Below are 16,027 nucleotides of genomic sequence, written 5' to 3' on the forward strand. Positions count from 1 at the left end.
CCCCATAGCCGGTACCGCAAAACGATGGTTCAATATCAGATAACGCAGGGAAACATGGTCGTCTTCCCGTGTCTATTTCGGTGCGCCTTCGCCGTCACGGAATCGTGTCTGCCGTCCGGTGTCCCTTCTCTTCGACGAAGGTTATACGGCAGATTTTGCTCCTGGACCATTACGCAGACCCGTGGACAGGTCAATTGACGTGAGATGTAAAGATCGCCCAATGAGAGAGCCAGCGCGCTCAGGACCGGCGGAACGGAGAGACTGAAGATCGTATTGAGAAGGTACGCTTCCGTGGTGGCGTTGGAATACCATTTTAGGGGCTTCGCGGGTCACTGCGAGATAGGCGGATCAGCGTGCATCAGTACTGTGCGTTAAACAGCTAGTCTCTTCACCTGGAGAGTATTGAGTTGGGGAACATCCGGCGCATGTATTGCGCTGTCTCGCACTGCCAGAAGACGCCACCGAGCGCTGACGCTCCCGGGACGTCCTCCAAGGCCGCCGTGCTGGTCGACGTGTATGACAAACTCACGCTTGAGTATTCTGTCGGCTCCCGGTGTGCCACTAGGTGGTCGGTGAGAAGGGGTCCCGCGGAACTCACACATCCTAATGCACCCGCATGTGGCGTAGGAGACGTTCCGAGCTACCTCGGTGTCCGCGAGATTCAGCCGATGATCCCTGACAGATGGGCGGGGACGCAGGACGCCCGGAGTTCCGCACAATAATCCTAGCATATAGGCCGCACACATGCCTGGGAGATGCACGGTGAGCGTGTACGAGCGTAGGGCGTCCGATTGATGCTACTCACGGAATGGAGACCAAGGTTCGGAATCGAGCTGCGATTTGACCATGTCAACTGCCAGTGGTCGAAGCCGTCTTACACGGGAATCCGCCTACGCATGGCCCACAGGCACGAACAGAGTTCCTGGCCTCGTGCTGAACCACGTCACAGTTCTATCAGACAAGGCAAAGACTTATAACTCACTGTGTCAGCCCTGGCCAGTAGCCCGCGAACCCCGGGTTCCCGCGCAACAGATCTACATACAGTTTGTGGTGCACTGTTGTCTTCATCTGAATCGTTTCTGGGCCCTGACAGTAAGGGGTCAACACAACAGACCGACGTAGCCCAGGAAAGGTCGCATATACTCACCAGCATCGCCCGCATGAGACCGCAGTTTGAACTGGCTACGACCTAGCTGTGTACCCACTGCACTGGCAGTGCGCCAGTCGCATGAGTGTAGTTAGCTCCTCAAAAACTCCCATTCACTTGGAGACACGCGTTTTGGGACCACTCGAAGTTGAGATCCGGTCTTTGGACGAGGCAGTTACGTCCTCCCGAATACTTATTGTGTGGTACTGCCAGTTCGCCAGGGCGCCGGTGAGCTAGAGTCTCACGTCTACCTCAAGCAGCCCAACTCGTGGTAGATTGAGCGGCGGCGGCGGATACAGAGCTGTGATTGTGAACGCAGCCGTAGTGGCAAGTGAATCGCCGCGACGTTCCACTGCGGACAAACCCCTTTGTTTGGCGTCGGATAAGTCTCAGATCATCGTTAGAATGAGTATATCATCTCGAAATCCGAACATGGATCATTATCGGTGACCGAACATTGAAAGGCACGGCTCCTCATTGGCTGCCTTTCAATGTTCGGTCCAGGAAAATAGATAATATTCGGATTTCGAGATGATATACACGTTCTGACAATGTTCTGACGATGTAAGCGCTCCGTGCAACCTGCTTTGTCCGCAGTGTTCGAGTCCGACTGACATTTCGACCGGCCCATCGTGATCACGTGGTGCGCGTATATGTGACACCTTGAGTGACACAAGTCACACACCAACGGTGTGACTTAGTAGAATCAGGCTGGAGAAGATGTTGCGCCAACAACTGGCTTATACCTATAGATTTCAGAACACATGTGTTGAATGTTCAGTTTCTTTAGCGAGACGCAATCGCACTCGAGGTCCATTCACATGAGCTTCCAAATCCATATACACACAAACCGAAGACAGATGGTACAGTACAAATACACCAAATTCCTATCATCCAATCTGACACGACGATGCGAATAAATACGGGATGACGACAACGGCAGAGGAATAGTGACACGACTCGAAGGTGCGACAAGAAGTCTGGACACGCAGACAAAATGACCATAGTACGATCGGACACAAGTGGGTACATGCGGAGTTGGAGGGCGGTCCGAGGAGATTAGCGCGAGTATGCGGGCGGATGTACACTTGTATACTTGCAGGTAGATGTACAGCGTGTTTGTTGACGGCGGTGAATGAGCGGCAGCGGCGTCGCTTGGGTTTAGTACACATGGGGCGACGCGGAATGGGCAGCGATGCGGTTCAAGGAGAGACGATGGTGCGGAGGTAAGGGGAGTATCCAATTGGCAGAGACGTTTTGCGTCGCGACACACTCGTGTGGGATGCTGCGAAGTTCGCGGGAGCGGCAGAGCGGAGGTAAGAGATCGGGCGGTGAGGACAATGGTACAGGATGGCACACTAGAGCAGATGATAAGGTTGATGATACAAGACCTCGCCAAGTTCCTGCCGAACTTGACGGGTTTCCACAGGTTTATCGAGAGCGTTCATGCGCAGAGATATGTCGGGGGAAGATACGACGATGGGCTCACGGAATTTCGGATGCGTGCGGATCGCGTGAGCCCGACACCATTCAATGGAAGCTGTCGAAGTGACCCGTCAAGATGCGCTCGCCCATCGGGGACGGCGCCCTCTTGGGGCGCTGCGTGCCCGCACTCATGGTGTTCGACCGCCGCGTCTTGCGAGGCGTGCCATTCATCCCGGGCGGAGGAGTCGAGGGGAGCGTAGGCGGGGTGGCGCTCCTCTGAATCCCCGCGCCCTCGCCCGTCTTCGCGTTCTTGAACTGCGGGATCTGTGGCTAGCAGGGCGGTGCCGGTGAGGACGCGAGTAATGGGTACTAGACCGGGAGGGTACTCACTCTCACCATGGCTCCCCCGAGCGAGAGCCTCCTGAGCACGCCCGTCGCTCTCTCATGCTGGTCAGGGGTCGGTGCAGGGGCCTGTGCGGGGGTCTGCACGAACCGCTCGCTGCCCGCCCATGCTGTGCTCGCCCGGCGGGCGTGCTTAGTGGTGGTCTGGGGAGGCACGGGCGTCTCATCGTCTGGTGATTACATTCAATACCCGGGTCTTGTGATCGGCGTTAAGTAAGTTACACACCTTCGTCGATTGCCGGGGGGCCGAAGTTGCGACGGAAGGGCAGAGAGGTCGTAGGAGACTTGGGCGAGGTCTGGCTGAAGAAGTAGGAAAGGATAGGAGACGTAGACGGAGAGACGGGTGCAACGCGAGGATAGCCCGTCGCCGGTGTCGGGAAGGGGGCGGTCGGGGTAGTAGGCGAGCAGGAGCTCTCGGACGACTCAGAGTCTGAGGCAGAACGCCGGCGGTGTGCGTCGATGGGGATGGGCTTGGTGGGGGAGCCGTTGCCGTTGGCGAAGGGAGACATAGTTGCGACTGGCGAGAGAGCGAGAGAGAAGGCGATGCGAGCACGAGCGGATGATGGGAAGGAGGGTGGAGGTGAGCCTCATGACTGTGCTCGGGTCGTCCTTATGAGGACGGGTGTACAAGCTCCGACCAAATAGACGAGTACGGATGTTGCCCGCGCGTGTTCTCCACAAATCTCCATTCCTACAACCTAATCCCTACCTACTCCGCCCCCTCCACCCTCGCCGTTCACACCGCCCTGCTTCACTCCCCACTGTACGCAGCCGCCGGCAATCCCCAGCGACTTGTCGTTATGTGCTGCACTGGAAACTACTGCTTCTCGTCGCTATTCTCAGCGATGGTCGTTGCATAGTGTGGAATATGGGCACGGTCCAGTGCAGGCGAGAATCCGACGGCTGAGACTTGAGGAGGGCGTGAGCGAACTGGACCAGGATGGCCTTGGGATGGGCCTGCGCTGCTTCCGAAGCACCTGCCGACCTGCCGTGCGCTTCCTGAGTCACGCGCTTCCCGCCTTCGCACCCAAACAGGCAAGGCCGAGCCTGCGGAGTGGTTACAAGGCAGACCATGGCCCAGTTAGCAGCCACTGACGGTTTTGACTTGCTTCGGATTGCTTCGATTCCATTGTCTGCCTCGCAGATCTCCCATATCCGGAGTAGACAAATGGCGCGCACTCACGTCGAGCCTGCCTTCGAAGGCACGCTGGCTATTGCATCAACTTCTGCGTAGCCACGCATCCCACCGCTCGCCCCTTCGCCTGGTCGACTCTGCTGGTTCGGGTTGGCTGACGGCCTCGTGCAGGCCTTTAGCTTCGCGCTGTTATCACTCGTGTTCGTACTCAAGATGCAGCGAATCATCAATGTCATCAACTATGAAGGCCGCAAGCGCGGGTGCGAGCGTACTACATACAACTCGTGAACGTAAGTACGCACACTAATTTTGTCTCGTTCAAAAAGGTAAGTAGGACTCTGTAGAACCCCCCTTCGTGGAATTACCGGCTCTGGCAGAAGGTGAGGAAGGTATCAGCACAATGTCTCTGCAATGGAGGACTCGGTGCTGAGCGCTGAATATCGATTTGTAGGGTCAAGACGGGGTTGGAGTGACAAAGGGGCGCTTCCAACTCATGCGTCGAATTTAGCTTCGATGCAGACTCCCGCACATCATGAATGCCAAACAAATGCCACCCACTACGCACACAGACTCAACGCGAGGATCCCCTTACGTCCGGCGACAAACCACTTTGTGCGTTTCCCAATCCGCCCTGCTGCAGTCCGGTGAGCAGTACTTCGCCTGCTTGCACCTTCCGCACACGCGCAGCTTTGGCTTCCCGGGCCCGCCGCAAACACGGCACTTCTTGCCAGGGCCAGCCTGAGTAGACGGTCCTGCACGGCTCGACACGACAATGTCCATGCCCAGATCAGCGGCCCGCCTCCTTGCGAGCGCTGCCATTGCCGCCTCGTGCGCTTCGGCGGCTATTCCCCCAGCGACGACCGGCTCGAGGTACGACACCGCGAAGAGCAGCGAGATCGCCGCGCGCGTCGCGAGCGGACGGGCGGCCTGCCACACCGTCGCGGGCACGCCTGGCATGGCGTCTGGGAGCCCGATCCCGTGTCCGCACCCGCAGAGCGGGCTGGCGTCCCACTGGACGGAGACGGGAATCCGCCCAGAGTCGGACTCGGAGGCGTACTCGCAGTTGGGCTTGTGCGGCCAGGTCCGGCACCGCTCAACGACGGCGGGAAGTAGCTGCCTCCACGCAATTGCCTCGGGTGCGAGGAGCGAGATGAACGGGGCGAGGAGAGGGCCTGGCAGGGAGCGGAGAGCTTCGTCGAGGGTATGGGAGGTTTCTGGGACGAGCGGGACGACGGCGGCGTCAGCGAGCAGCGTGAAGGACGAGAGATCGAGGCGGACGTGGCGGACGAAGATGAGCATGAACGGTCTGGTCGTCCCCCTCTCAACGAATTGAAATATCCTTGCAGGAGCTCTATTCTGGGGCAGGCCATGGAAGGCATCGAAAATCATCCGGATGCTCTGTTTGAGACCTGTGAGCGCCTCGGGTTGAGGTTCGGGAATGACGGAGGGGTCCAGCCTGCATGGGACTGCCATTTCGCGCTCCGAGTGCTGGCAGAGAATGTGCTCTATGAGCCATGCGGGTACCTCTGCCCCCTTGAAGTCGAGAATGGGTGCTATGTCGAGGCTGACGTGGTGCACGTTCCAGGGAGTCAGTCCAGCCGTCTTGATGACCGGGAACATGTTCCCATCCAAGGTCCGGCCTGCACCCTTCGGCTGGCTAAAAGGCGGCACGATGACCTTTCGTCGGATGTCAGATTCCGATGCCTACGAAGTACAACGACCGCCAACGGCTTACCTCGACATACAATGATCGCCGCGCGATGCGCAGTCTATGCTCGCTTCCCTTGATAGGGAACGGATACCGAGCGTACCCTCGTTTGTCGCCCACGGTCACCTCCATCGTACATGCTCCTGTCTGTTCCGCAGCGATCGGGAGCGAAGGCTCGAGGGGCGATGAGAACCCCATGGCGGCCAGGTCGAGCTTGAACGTCATAGTCCCAACTCTTCCAGACCTGCCGTCCATTTTCACAGCAACCCTGTTCGATGACAGTGCCCGGGCGCGGGGCGCGTCTGGCCACACGTCGGAGGCGCGTGGGTCAGCGAAGACCCCTGGCCTCTCCCTGGCGACGCAGACGTGCCTCTTGTCGGTGAGATGCGCGGAGAAGATCTCCAGCATCGGCCCAAGCTTGTCCAACAAGTCTGCAGCGACGACGGGCGTCGGCCTGATCGCGAACAACACTTGCGTCTGTGGGATCGTGAGCAGCCACGCGGGCACCAGGAAGGATACGACCAGCGACGGCGCGCCCTCCACTCCCCGTTCGTCCCGCACGATGGCAGCGGCCCCAGGAGCACCGGGCGTCGGCTCCACTCGGCCGGGGATGGCATGCAGGTCGCACGCGAACGTATCGATGCGGCCGCCCGGCGAGGACAAGTGGCACATCAACGCCATCGACAGCAGACGCTCCGTGCCGTCGAAGGCCCGAGTGAGGCTCTCTCGCGGGACAGTGAGCAAGACGCAGACGACAGGCGGGATATCGGCCCATCCACAGAAGACCCTGGAGCTCGCGTTGGGCATGAGTTGGGACCTCCACGCCGGAGAGAGGGACTTGGTGGTCATGACGCCGTGGAGATGAAGTTGCAGACAGAGTTCCTCGTGGTAATAATCGGCAAAGAGACGCGAGGGGTCTTCCTCCACGAGCTTGAACAGCACATCGAACACCGCCTCCCATCCACCTCCGCTCGGGACGATGCGCGACATCGCCAGGCGCACCAGCTGGGAGAGGCTCGCCCGATCGTGATCTTGCTGTTCCATCAACTTCAGGGTGTGCAGGCTGGGGATGCGCAGAGGGTTCAAGGCCTTCTCGTCGGCGCATAGCTGATCGTAGACCTTGAAGAGCAGAGCGCCGAGCTCTTTGGCATTGAATTCGATCGGCTGCTCCTGCCATGCTTGCGGATCGCTGCTGGCCGGAGCGCACCAGGTGACGCGCTCTTGAAACTGTCTGCTGAAGCGGTCGCTGTTGAAGAGGATTTCGTGGACGTTGGAATACGCATTGAACCCCGACAGGTATGAACGCGGAGTGAGCCCGATGAGAAGGGACATCGCCGAAACGTCCCCGCACAAACGTCCGAGCAGAGCGATCGTTGCATCCGCTCCTGGAGCGTCACGCACCAAGTTCTCCGTGTACAAGACGGACGAGGGAAGCGCCTTCAGCAGTGGTTTCATCGAGACGAGGATGTTGACCATTCCACTGTAGTCCACATGACCCGACGTGTCGATCACGTCGAAGGCGCAGGGTGGCGATTCGCCGTCAAGCTCAAGAGCTTGCCCTGAGAGGGCCGAGGTGAACAGACGCGTGGGGATGCCCTGCGGTTTGTTGTGCAGCGCTTTGGGGAAGCTGACTACGTCGCTTACGCAAAAGCGAACGACGAGATGCGACGAGCGAACAGCATCTCTGAAGGTCCCACACCAAGACCTGAACTGGCCTTTCGCGATGTCCGTAGGGTTACGGTCGCGATCACTTTGTTCATCCGGAACGAAGGCTGGGGTCAAAAGAAATGCTTGCAGGGGGAAGGTAGCGAAATGTGGGTCGAACTTCTCCCCGGCGAGTGTGTACACGAATGAGGGATTGAGTTTCTTCGAGCGGGCGCAGTCTTGCTCGCAGGAGAAGGTGGTACCCGTATTCCAGTACTGCTCGTAGAGGTTGTTCATCGTCTTCAGAGACTCAGGCCAGAGCATGCCAGCTGAACGGCTGACCGATCCAAGAACGGTGTGTTCGTCCAATATGCGCCTCGATACACTCTTCTGTTCTGCGTGTAGCTCGTCAAGGCGACTACGTGGCTTCGAGGAGAACGTGGCGTAGAGCTGCCAGTGGCGATGCATCTCCGCAAGAGTATAGCTATCGCACATTTTGAGGTAAGCGCCGAATCCGAAGCACTGCCAGTTTTGCATCGACTTGGAAGCGGTTGCGAGAAGATGGCATTGAGCCTCCAGCAGTTCGTAACTCTGGTCGTCTAGATGGAAGTGGTAGAAGATGTTCCAAACGACATCCAGAGACGCGCCGGAGCATACGAGGGTGTACAAGAGGATGTTGCGAGCTAGAATAGCAAGATCAGTGAATGAACCCGACCATGACCGCGCAACTTCACCTAGTATGGCAGGCTCGATGTTACAGCAGGTAAAATCGACTCTCCGCCCATCGCCTGCCGTACCCTTCAGTGCACTTTCTTATTCCTTATTCAATGGTCACCTGTACTCACCAGTTTGCGGGCGCAAATCTGCGTAAACAGTGTATAAGATGTTTCTCGGGTCATCGCAGCCCAGTAGGAGCACGTCGGCCGCCTGCTCAACGGGAAGGTACTGCGTCAAGCAAATAGGTGAGGTTATGCCGATAGGATAGTAGTGATTTTTGAAAGGCCAATACAGAGGGTAGGACATGGGTGCGTTGCGGTGAATCTCTGCGCTGCGATACCTGGGACTTCCCCCGTCGCACATATATGCAAGGCTTGAAGCTTCCTGTCCATGATGCGCGAGGTCAGCGCTCTCGCGATGTCCCGATGCATAGTTGTATAGGCCTATGGATTGCTGTTTGTAGGCGTGACATGACACTTCGTGGACTTCGTCGGTGATGTCGCCGTGTTAGATGAGCCCGGGGAACGCATATAACCAGCTAAGGCAAGGCACGTCCTATTCTTGTCGTCTTGCTTGTCGGACGATTATTCGCGACCGTCAACGTTCAACTAATTGATCACTTCCTTGGTTGATTAAATCGGTGGATTGCCAGAACGCTGTAGCACGTTGCATACAGGACGGCAGGGTACTAGACACGCCAAGACGTAGCAATACAAAGTTTCTCGTGAATGCAAGGATTGTACGAACCACCGGCCCATCCTCCAACTGTTCGACACCAGATCCGTGAAGACCTGGCATCTAGCTGAAGAGGCAATGGGTGCTAAGACGTCCGCTTGCTCTTGACACGGCCTGACACTCTAACGTCTGCGTAGGGAGCCGCAGTCATGAGCAACATGGGGAAAATTATGGCCGTGTCGCCGCACGAAGAAAAAGTAAACGTCGCGCGGGTCGAGGTTATGAGACGGGGGCGTGGGAAACTTAGGGCAGGTCTGTCGTCAAAGCCATAGAAGGAAACTACGAACAGCCTGAGGATAGCTGAGGCCAGCCTTGGGCCAGCCGAGGATTGGCTAAGGATATGAACGTCGATAGTTCGAATCTGCAATATCATAACATTCGAGTCTATCTAGTTCAGCGCAATTCACAGAATCCATGGTTCCTTTGCAACTCTACGCATGTTTACATCCCAGAATTGATCATACTATGATCGTTCCGAGAGGTTGCTGACTGCATCTTGCAACTCCTGCCAATCAGCACTTGCTCGACACATCTCTCCGAAGAGACCGTCACGTTTTGACATCAGTAGTCGTGGAGTGTCGAATTCCAGTATCTTCCCTCCGCCTAAGACCATGATGCGGTCGTAGTCGAGGACCGTCTTCAGCCGATGAGCGATCGTGATGACTATCGCATCTGCGAAGACTTCGCGGATAGTGCGCTGTATCTACATATCGAGAGTCGGTCCGTTAGCTATTGAGGTCCACTCATATTGCTGCAGAGACAGACCTGGTCATCCAAGCTTGCATCTATCTGCGACGTTGCCTCGTCCATGATGACGACGCTACTACGCCGCAATACAGCACGAGCCATTGCAACGAGCTGGCGTTCACCCGCGCTCAACGAACCTGATTGACTGATCGGCATATCGAGGGTTACGTCTTGGTGACCCGCATCTGCTTTCGAAGACGAATGTCTGAGGATAGAGAGCAAGTGGCATCGCTCAAGGACCTCGAGACATTCTTGGTCTGAATGTTCGTTGAACGGGTCAATGTTGCTCCTCAACGTGCCCGAGAAGAGGGAGACATCTTGCGAGATGATGGTCTAGTTGAATGTGAGCTCAGGAGGGCCAGCGAGTGTCAGGCAGGAGACGTACTACACGCGTACGCAAGTCATCGAGCCCGATCTTGGTGATGTCTATACCGTCAATTCTGCGAGTAACACCGTCAACTTCGAGACAGCGCTAAAATGACCTGTAAACTCACATTATACGACCTTCACTGGGTTCCACCATGCGTAGTAGGGACAGTGCCAGCGTCGATTTCCCTGAAAAGGTGAGTATGTATCTACACAGATGCCACCCGAGACATACCTGACCCTGTTCTACCAACCTAATCTCATCCTCAGCTAGGTCGCGTGCGTGGCTCCAAAGATAGACGCACCACTCCAATCTTCTCACATGGTCTAATTGTGAACGACAAGTTGTGCAATACTGGAGGTAGCTCTGGCGCGTATTTGACCACCAGGTCCTCAACGACCAACTCGCCATTGCTGGAAGGCCAATAGGCTGGAGGCCGGTTGCTGGCGATAATTGCCGCAGCCTCCTGTGGTACGTCAAGGTACTCTCCAATCCGCTCTACGGAGTTGAAGTCGAGCTCCAATTGTGCCAATACCCTTATCTACTTGAGAATTCTGACTGAATGAAGGTCTAGTTGGGCTCACCTGACGAGCACCCTGGAGGCTTGGGCAAAGACGCCAGCTTGAACGATGACAAGCGCAGCAAACCCGGACGAGACCGAGCCCATGAGAGCGAAGATGGTTGTGAGGAAAACCACCACGGATCCGAGGCCTGCACATGAATTGTGAGCGCATGAATAGCCCATCACACTCAGAAACTGACAGTCATATCGCCACTGCAGCCACCCAGAGACCAGCCACTAGTACCATGCAAGAAATATATTAGAAGCTCCAAAGATTGTAGTATCATATCACCTACGTAGACGTGATCGAAGCACTGGAACGTATCAACTCGATCGTAGAACCTCGCTTGGTACCTCTGCTCCATGCCGAACGCCCGGACGTGAGGGAGTCCGCGCAACAACTCATCGAACCCTGCAAAGGCTGGGGACAGTGAGATTGATTCCAGTCGCCGTAGATCGCGCGACGCCTGTACGAAGCGCGGAGCCAGACGGATGTACAGCCAAGCGATGAAGAGGGCAAAGGGGGCAAAAGTCGGCACAACCCAGATAATCACCACCAGCGAAGCTAGGAAGTTGAAGCATCCAGCAAGTGCCGACCTTGCGGAGTTTTGCAAGGTGTTGTCGACGGTGTTAATGTCGGACGTGAACCGGTTGAGTATCCGTCCTATGGGAGTGACGTCAAAGAAGCGCGAAGGCGCCCCAGTCAGCCTGCTAAGCATGCCAAGGAAGAGCGATCGCGAGGCCTGTAGACTGGAGTAGTATCCCAGCGAGATAATGGAAATGACGGCAACAGCGCCGGAGAAGGATATGCACAAGAAGATCAGTAACCAAGGCTTGACGTCCACATCTGGCGGCGGTAACTTCGCCCACACAGTAGGCGTTTGCAGGAGCGTCTTCATAATCGATGATCCCGTGGTCTCGTAAGCTTCACCCCAGCGGGCAATGAATAGCTGTAACGGTGATTGAGTAGGTTGATCATGCTCGAGGCTCTCGACTGACCTGATTCGCGATGGTGATCAAACGAACAAGCACCATGAAAACCATCGTGAAAGCCCAGCACAATAAGCCTGCGGCAAGAATATACGTCCAGTATGTTCGCGCAGATACACGCCCTTCAGCACGAGCCTCTGCCTCGATCAACTTCCCGCTGGACTTGTTCGCATTTTCATCTGTAGACTTCGGCTGGTCGACGAGGTCGGCTTCGTTCTCGGTTTCAAGTGTAGCCGACGAAGATTCGGATGACTCAGACTCCTGAACGATGTCCTCTGCCGCCACGATCTGTGACAGCTGGCCTTGCTCCCGTAGTGCTTGGGTCGAACCTTGGCGTATGACTGAGCCACTGGACAGCTCGACTAGATAGGATGCCTTGGGGAGGCATAGACTGATATGGTGAGTCACGAGAATGATCGTTCGACCCCGCGCGAGCATCCCAGTCAAGGCGTGAGTTACCAGATGCTGAGCGGTATGCATGTCGACCGCTGCCAACCTGATCAAGATGGATTAGACCGAGAAACGCATAGATCATGAGGAAACCTACGGATCGTCGAGCAGAAGACACTGATGAAACATAAGCGTCTTTGCGCCGCGATAGTCTGGAATCACACTCACCGTGGCCTGAGAGTACAGGGCACGAGCCAGAGCTATCCTAGCACGTTGTCCGCCAGAAAGAGTAATGCCCTTCTCCCCAATCTCTGGCACCGAAATGAGCAATCACTCCGAGCAAAACATATAAATTAAGATAACCTGTCATATCGCCCGCTTCGAAAATCTCCAGGTCCCGCGTGAGCGCGCAAGCTTCTATAACAGCTCGGTAGCGTCTCTCGTCATATCCATACGCGGCACCAAAGATGATGTTGTCTCGAATTGTGGCGTGTTCTAGCCCTGTCCGCCGTTATATACACAGTACCTTTGAGTCGAGATCTGACATGCTCACATGGGTTCTGAGCGCAGTACGCGACCTGGTGACCAGCCTTATCGAGGATTACTCCTCCAGAGATACAGTGCATCTCTGGAACCACGATTAGCTCATACGATGCACAAGAGGCGTGGTAAGCATACCTCCTAGCAATGCCGCAAGAAGAGCGCTCTTCCCGGAGCCTGTCGCCCCACTAACCAGAGTCAACTTCTCTTTCGGGAACTTGATATTCAGGGGTCCCAATCGGAACCTTGACTGTACGTCCCTCGGGGAAACGTTCCATTCGAATACCGCGTCCTCGAATCCAACTTCATCTTGAAGAGGCGCCGCAGGATTCGCTGACATTTTAAGGGATGACGCCCACTCGGGGACCTCGGCCTCTGCGAGAAACTTTTCGATACGCTGCATGCTGACGTACGCTAGAGACGGCTGAGTTGTCGATAACGATGGAGCAATGCAGACGGCTCACCATGCAGCAGTGCGAAGAATTGCTCAGGCAGCTGTGTCATCGGCTCCTGTATGTACGAGAACAGTGCGATAGAAGTGAACGCCTTCGCGACCGTGAGTCTCTCGCCGGCAATGAGCGTGAAGCACAGGAATGAGGCCACGGCAGTTGCGGAAGGGATCCAGGTCCATATGAACGTAATGAAGACTGAGACGATGTTGTCCTTGACTCGCCATTTGAGCTCGGACTCTCGCGCCTCGCGGACACGAGCCGACCATCGATGTTCTATGACAGCTAAGATCAATGCCCTCCACGGATTATTGGAGACCAAATACCCACCCCAGCCATAGTACTTCAGGAACCGAATGTTTTGGAACAGTTCATTGACGAGGTTCATGCGGGTATCGCGAGCGGTCCAAGATTGACGTGTAACCTATGGAGATGCTGAGTACGACAACTCGCGCGTTTTGCGGAGCACTTACGTAGACATTGTACTTGGCGAGGGGGTAGTTCACCACGTAGGCGACTAGAACCACGACAACCGCGGCCAGTGAACTCCACCCCAGGATTCTAGATCAGGTTTCAATGAGTACGGAGTGTAAACCAGATTTTCGATCCAAACTGACGTACCGATAAAGGAAGATGAGGGCGATTGTCAAACGTATAGGGGCCATGAAGAAGCCCGAGAACTGCCAAAAGCGGTTGGCCACCGCATATGCATCACCTCTGTTGCACATCAGTGCGGAGACAGTACGACCTCGTCGACGCGACCTACTGCATCAAGTTGACGATCCTTCCGAGGTCGGCGTTATCGTTCTCCTTGTCCTCATGACTAGTTTTTCCGCCGACATCCCGTCTCCTTAGTGCTCTGTCCCGGCGGGGTTAGGTGGAGGTAATTGCAACGCCCGCATATACCAACTTACTTGTAGTGCAAGGCGCAAAACAGCTGTCCGCGAGTCCGCTCGTAACAGCGGCGCGTGTACCAATTTTGATATAGGTCGACCTGAGCGAAAGAAAGATGTGCGAGGAAGGTCATGATTGCCCAGAAGTATGCGCGCTGAGTGGACTCCGGGGACGGGTCCGCAAGAGCTGAGAGGATCTCCTGCAACGCGTAGGGAGGGACGAAGCCTATACGCACGATTAGCGAGAAAAAACATGCGACCACGGGCTCACGTACCAAAAACAGCACTCCATAGCTCGAGGACAATGTCTAGCGTCAAGTCCAGCGAGTTAGATGCAAGCAGGAACCACAGAAGCGAGTGCGTTGGGTGCCTTTATTGATCATCAATGCCCATAGCTCATGTCAAACGAATCATGCCTCACTCTTCCTGGTACTTCAAATACTTTGTGAACAGATTTTTGTGCTTGAAGTACGGCGACAAGCTCCAGACATCCGTCTCATTGAGCGTATGTGCCGACGCAACCTTGAAGAGCGGCTCGACGAAGGAGAAGGTCGACCACGACCACAGGGTGACGCTATCCTCCGGCATTGTCGCTGCACTTGTCGGAACCTATGTGCACATTTATCTCGTATATCCAAAGACACGCTGCCAGTATGTGCGCTTACATCCGCATGTTTTGCGACATTCCGTGTTGGGAGGGTCGCCCGGACGGGCAGTGACCCCGCTACCCAGGCCAACAAGGTAGGCGAAAGTAGTTGTAGCACGACGAGCGTAGTGAAGGCTGGGTTGCGCTCTCCGCCGATGAACCTCTGGAGCAGATCCACGAGAGCAACGGTGGCATGCGCGAGGTACAGCACGATGAGGAGGTATGGCGGAGTGACCGGTGGCTTGAACAACACTCTGAGTACGGCATACAGCTGCCATCGCCCACAAATTAAGCACATGTATACACGAATGAAGATGGGGGAAACAGAGGATTACGGCGTACCCATGTAATCGCCGCAACGGCGGCCTGCATAGACAAGCCCTTGTCTTCCCCCACCGCACCATACGCAAGCACGCACACCCATGCAACGCTCTCGAGCGCGGATCCCAGTACGAGTACTCTCGCCTTCCATGCTTCCGGAGGCGCGACAGGGTGTGGTTGCTCTTCAAGGTCCTCCAGGGTCAGGAAATCCCTAAACGGCGATGCAAGTCTCCGGAAGGCTGTCCGGATGCTTCTGTGGAATCTTATTGACGACAATAGGTCATGAAGTAGAAGCAATAAGCCCGCGCAACCCGGCAGAAACGTGTCCACGAAAAGCTGCTGCGAAGGAGGGAGCCATGGCTGAGACACGCCCAGGATCGTCGCAACCGTGTTCGCCGTCGTCTGGTGTAGTATGGCCATAGCGGCAGAGTAGCAAGTGGCGAGCCCCCACTATTTCACGTAGGATCCTCGAGCTTAAATATAAAACATCGGAGAAGCCTACGCGCGAGGTCGGAGATTGAGAGCAATGAGACTGACAGAGACTGACGAGCGCGCGAGGTCGCTGCCGCATGGCGCACAGAAGTCGCACACGCTTTTGTCTGTACCGTTACGTAGCTCGACATAGCTCGACCCAGTTCTTCTCACACGTTCGTCTATGCACGTCGTGTTACTCAAAAGCTGCAGCATTATCAAGCTGTGTATATTTTTCTACAGTACTGTCGTCTGATACAGAATCGAAGATAGAACAATGAGCGAAAGCGCGCCCGAACGGTGAATACGAATGATGATATCAAACCCTGGTCGTGACGTCAAGATAAGTTGACCGGAGAGGAGAAAGGCAGTCGGCTAGCTGACACGAGCGTAAGGGATCGCCGGCCTGGCGGCGAACGGCTGGTAGGCATAATGAATGTCGATCATTACTCGGGTAGAGCGTACACGATTGGCGTAATCACCGGACGAACAATAGCAATATGGCCGCAAAGACTGTATCCAGGGGAGCTATTGACGTCAGGAGGGAGGCACCTCAGACCTGAGCTGTTTGGAAGGACTTCCAGAGGTTGCGGGAGTAGGAAAGAGGATGGCCAGGAACGGTTAGTATCCGTGTCTAACGGAAACGCGGAGGTCTTGATCACCGAGCGACGAGAGAATCCCCTGGAGGACTAGGATCCGACACGACAGGGACAGGGAAAGACAGTACGGCACACGGAT

At 55.9% G+C, this 16,027-nt stretch overlaps 3 protein-coding genes across 3 annotated transcripts; all 3 read right to left on the bottom strand.

The window, feature by feature from the left end:
• Positions 1-2,535: 2,535 nt before the first annotated feature.
• On the bottom strand, positions 2,536-3,627 carry C8Q71DRAFT_294168 (uncharacterized protein). The gene is made up of 3 exons (XM_047917607.1): positions 3,201-3,627; positions 2,963-3,144; positions 2,536-2,902 (listed from the first exon to the last, which is right to left on the bottom strand). Exons 1-3 carry the CDS (start codon positions 3,481-3,483, stop codon positions 2,678-2,680), a joined length of 690 nt encoding a protein of 229 aa, XP_047774713.1. The 5' UTR covers positions 3,484-3,627; the 3' UTR covers positions 2,536-2,677.
• A 1,070-nt stretch (positions 3,628-4,697) lies between these two features.
• On the bottom strand, positions 4,698-8,484 carry C8Q71DRAFT_715194 (uncharacterized protein; the record flags this gene model as incomplete). Its single annotated transcript, XM_047921025.1, has 4 exons — positions 4,698-5,786; positions 5,845-8,144; positions 8,196-8,249; positions 8,307-8,484. The coding sequence occupies 4 exons, from the start codon at positions 8,482-8,484 to the stop codon at positions 4,698-4,700; spliced, it is 3,621 nt and encodes a 1,206-aa protein (XP_047774714.1).
• Positions 8,485-9,264: 780 nt separating this feature from the next.
• C8Q71DRAFT_781568 (P-loop containing nucleoside triphosphate hydrolase protein) lies at positions 9,265-15,371 on the bottom strand. Its single transcript, XM_047924880.1, has 25 exons — positions 14,840-15,371; positions 14,517-14,768; positions 14,273-14,460; positions 14,127-14,221; positions 13,873-14,077; positions 13,725-13,817; positions 13,580-13,675; positions 13,432-13,519; positions 13,289-13,382; positions 12,974-13,234; positions 12,648-12,923; positions 12,523-12,597; positions 12,333-12,470; positions 12,198-12,280; positions 12,127-12,146; positions 11,589-12,075; positions 10,886-11,539; positions 10,790-10,826; positions 10,612-10,738; positions 10,332-10,563; positions 10,262-10,280; positions 10,155-10,215; positions 10,046-10,100; positions 9,679-9,993; positions 9,265-9,616 (listed from the first exon to the last, which is right to left on the bottom strand). Exons 1-25 carry the CDS (start codon positions 15,236-15,238, stop codon positions 9,377-9,379), a joined length of 4,590 nt encoding a protein of 1,529 aa, XP_047774715.1. The 5' UTR covers positions 15,239-15,371; the 3' UTR covers positions 9,265-9,376.
• Positions 15,372-16,027: the final 656 nt, after the last annotated feature.

Source organism: Rhodofomes roseus (genome assembly GCF_022264815.1).
Source record: "Rhodofomes roseus strain CIRM-BRFM 1785 chromosome Unknown C8Q71scaffold_25, whole genome shotgun sequence".
NCBI lineage: Eukaryota > Fungi > Basidiomycota > Agaricomycetes > Polyporales > Fomitopsidaceae > Rhodofomes > Rhodofomes roseus.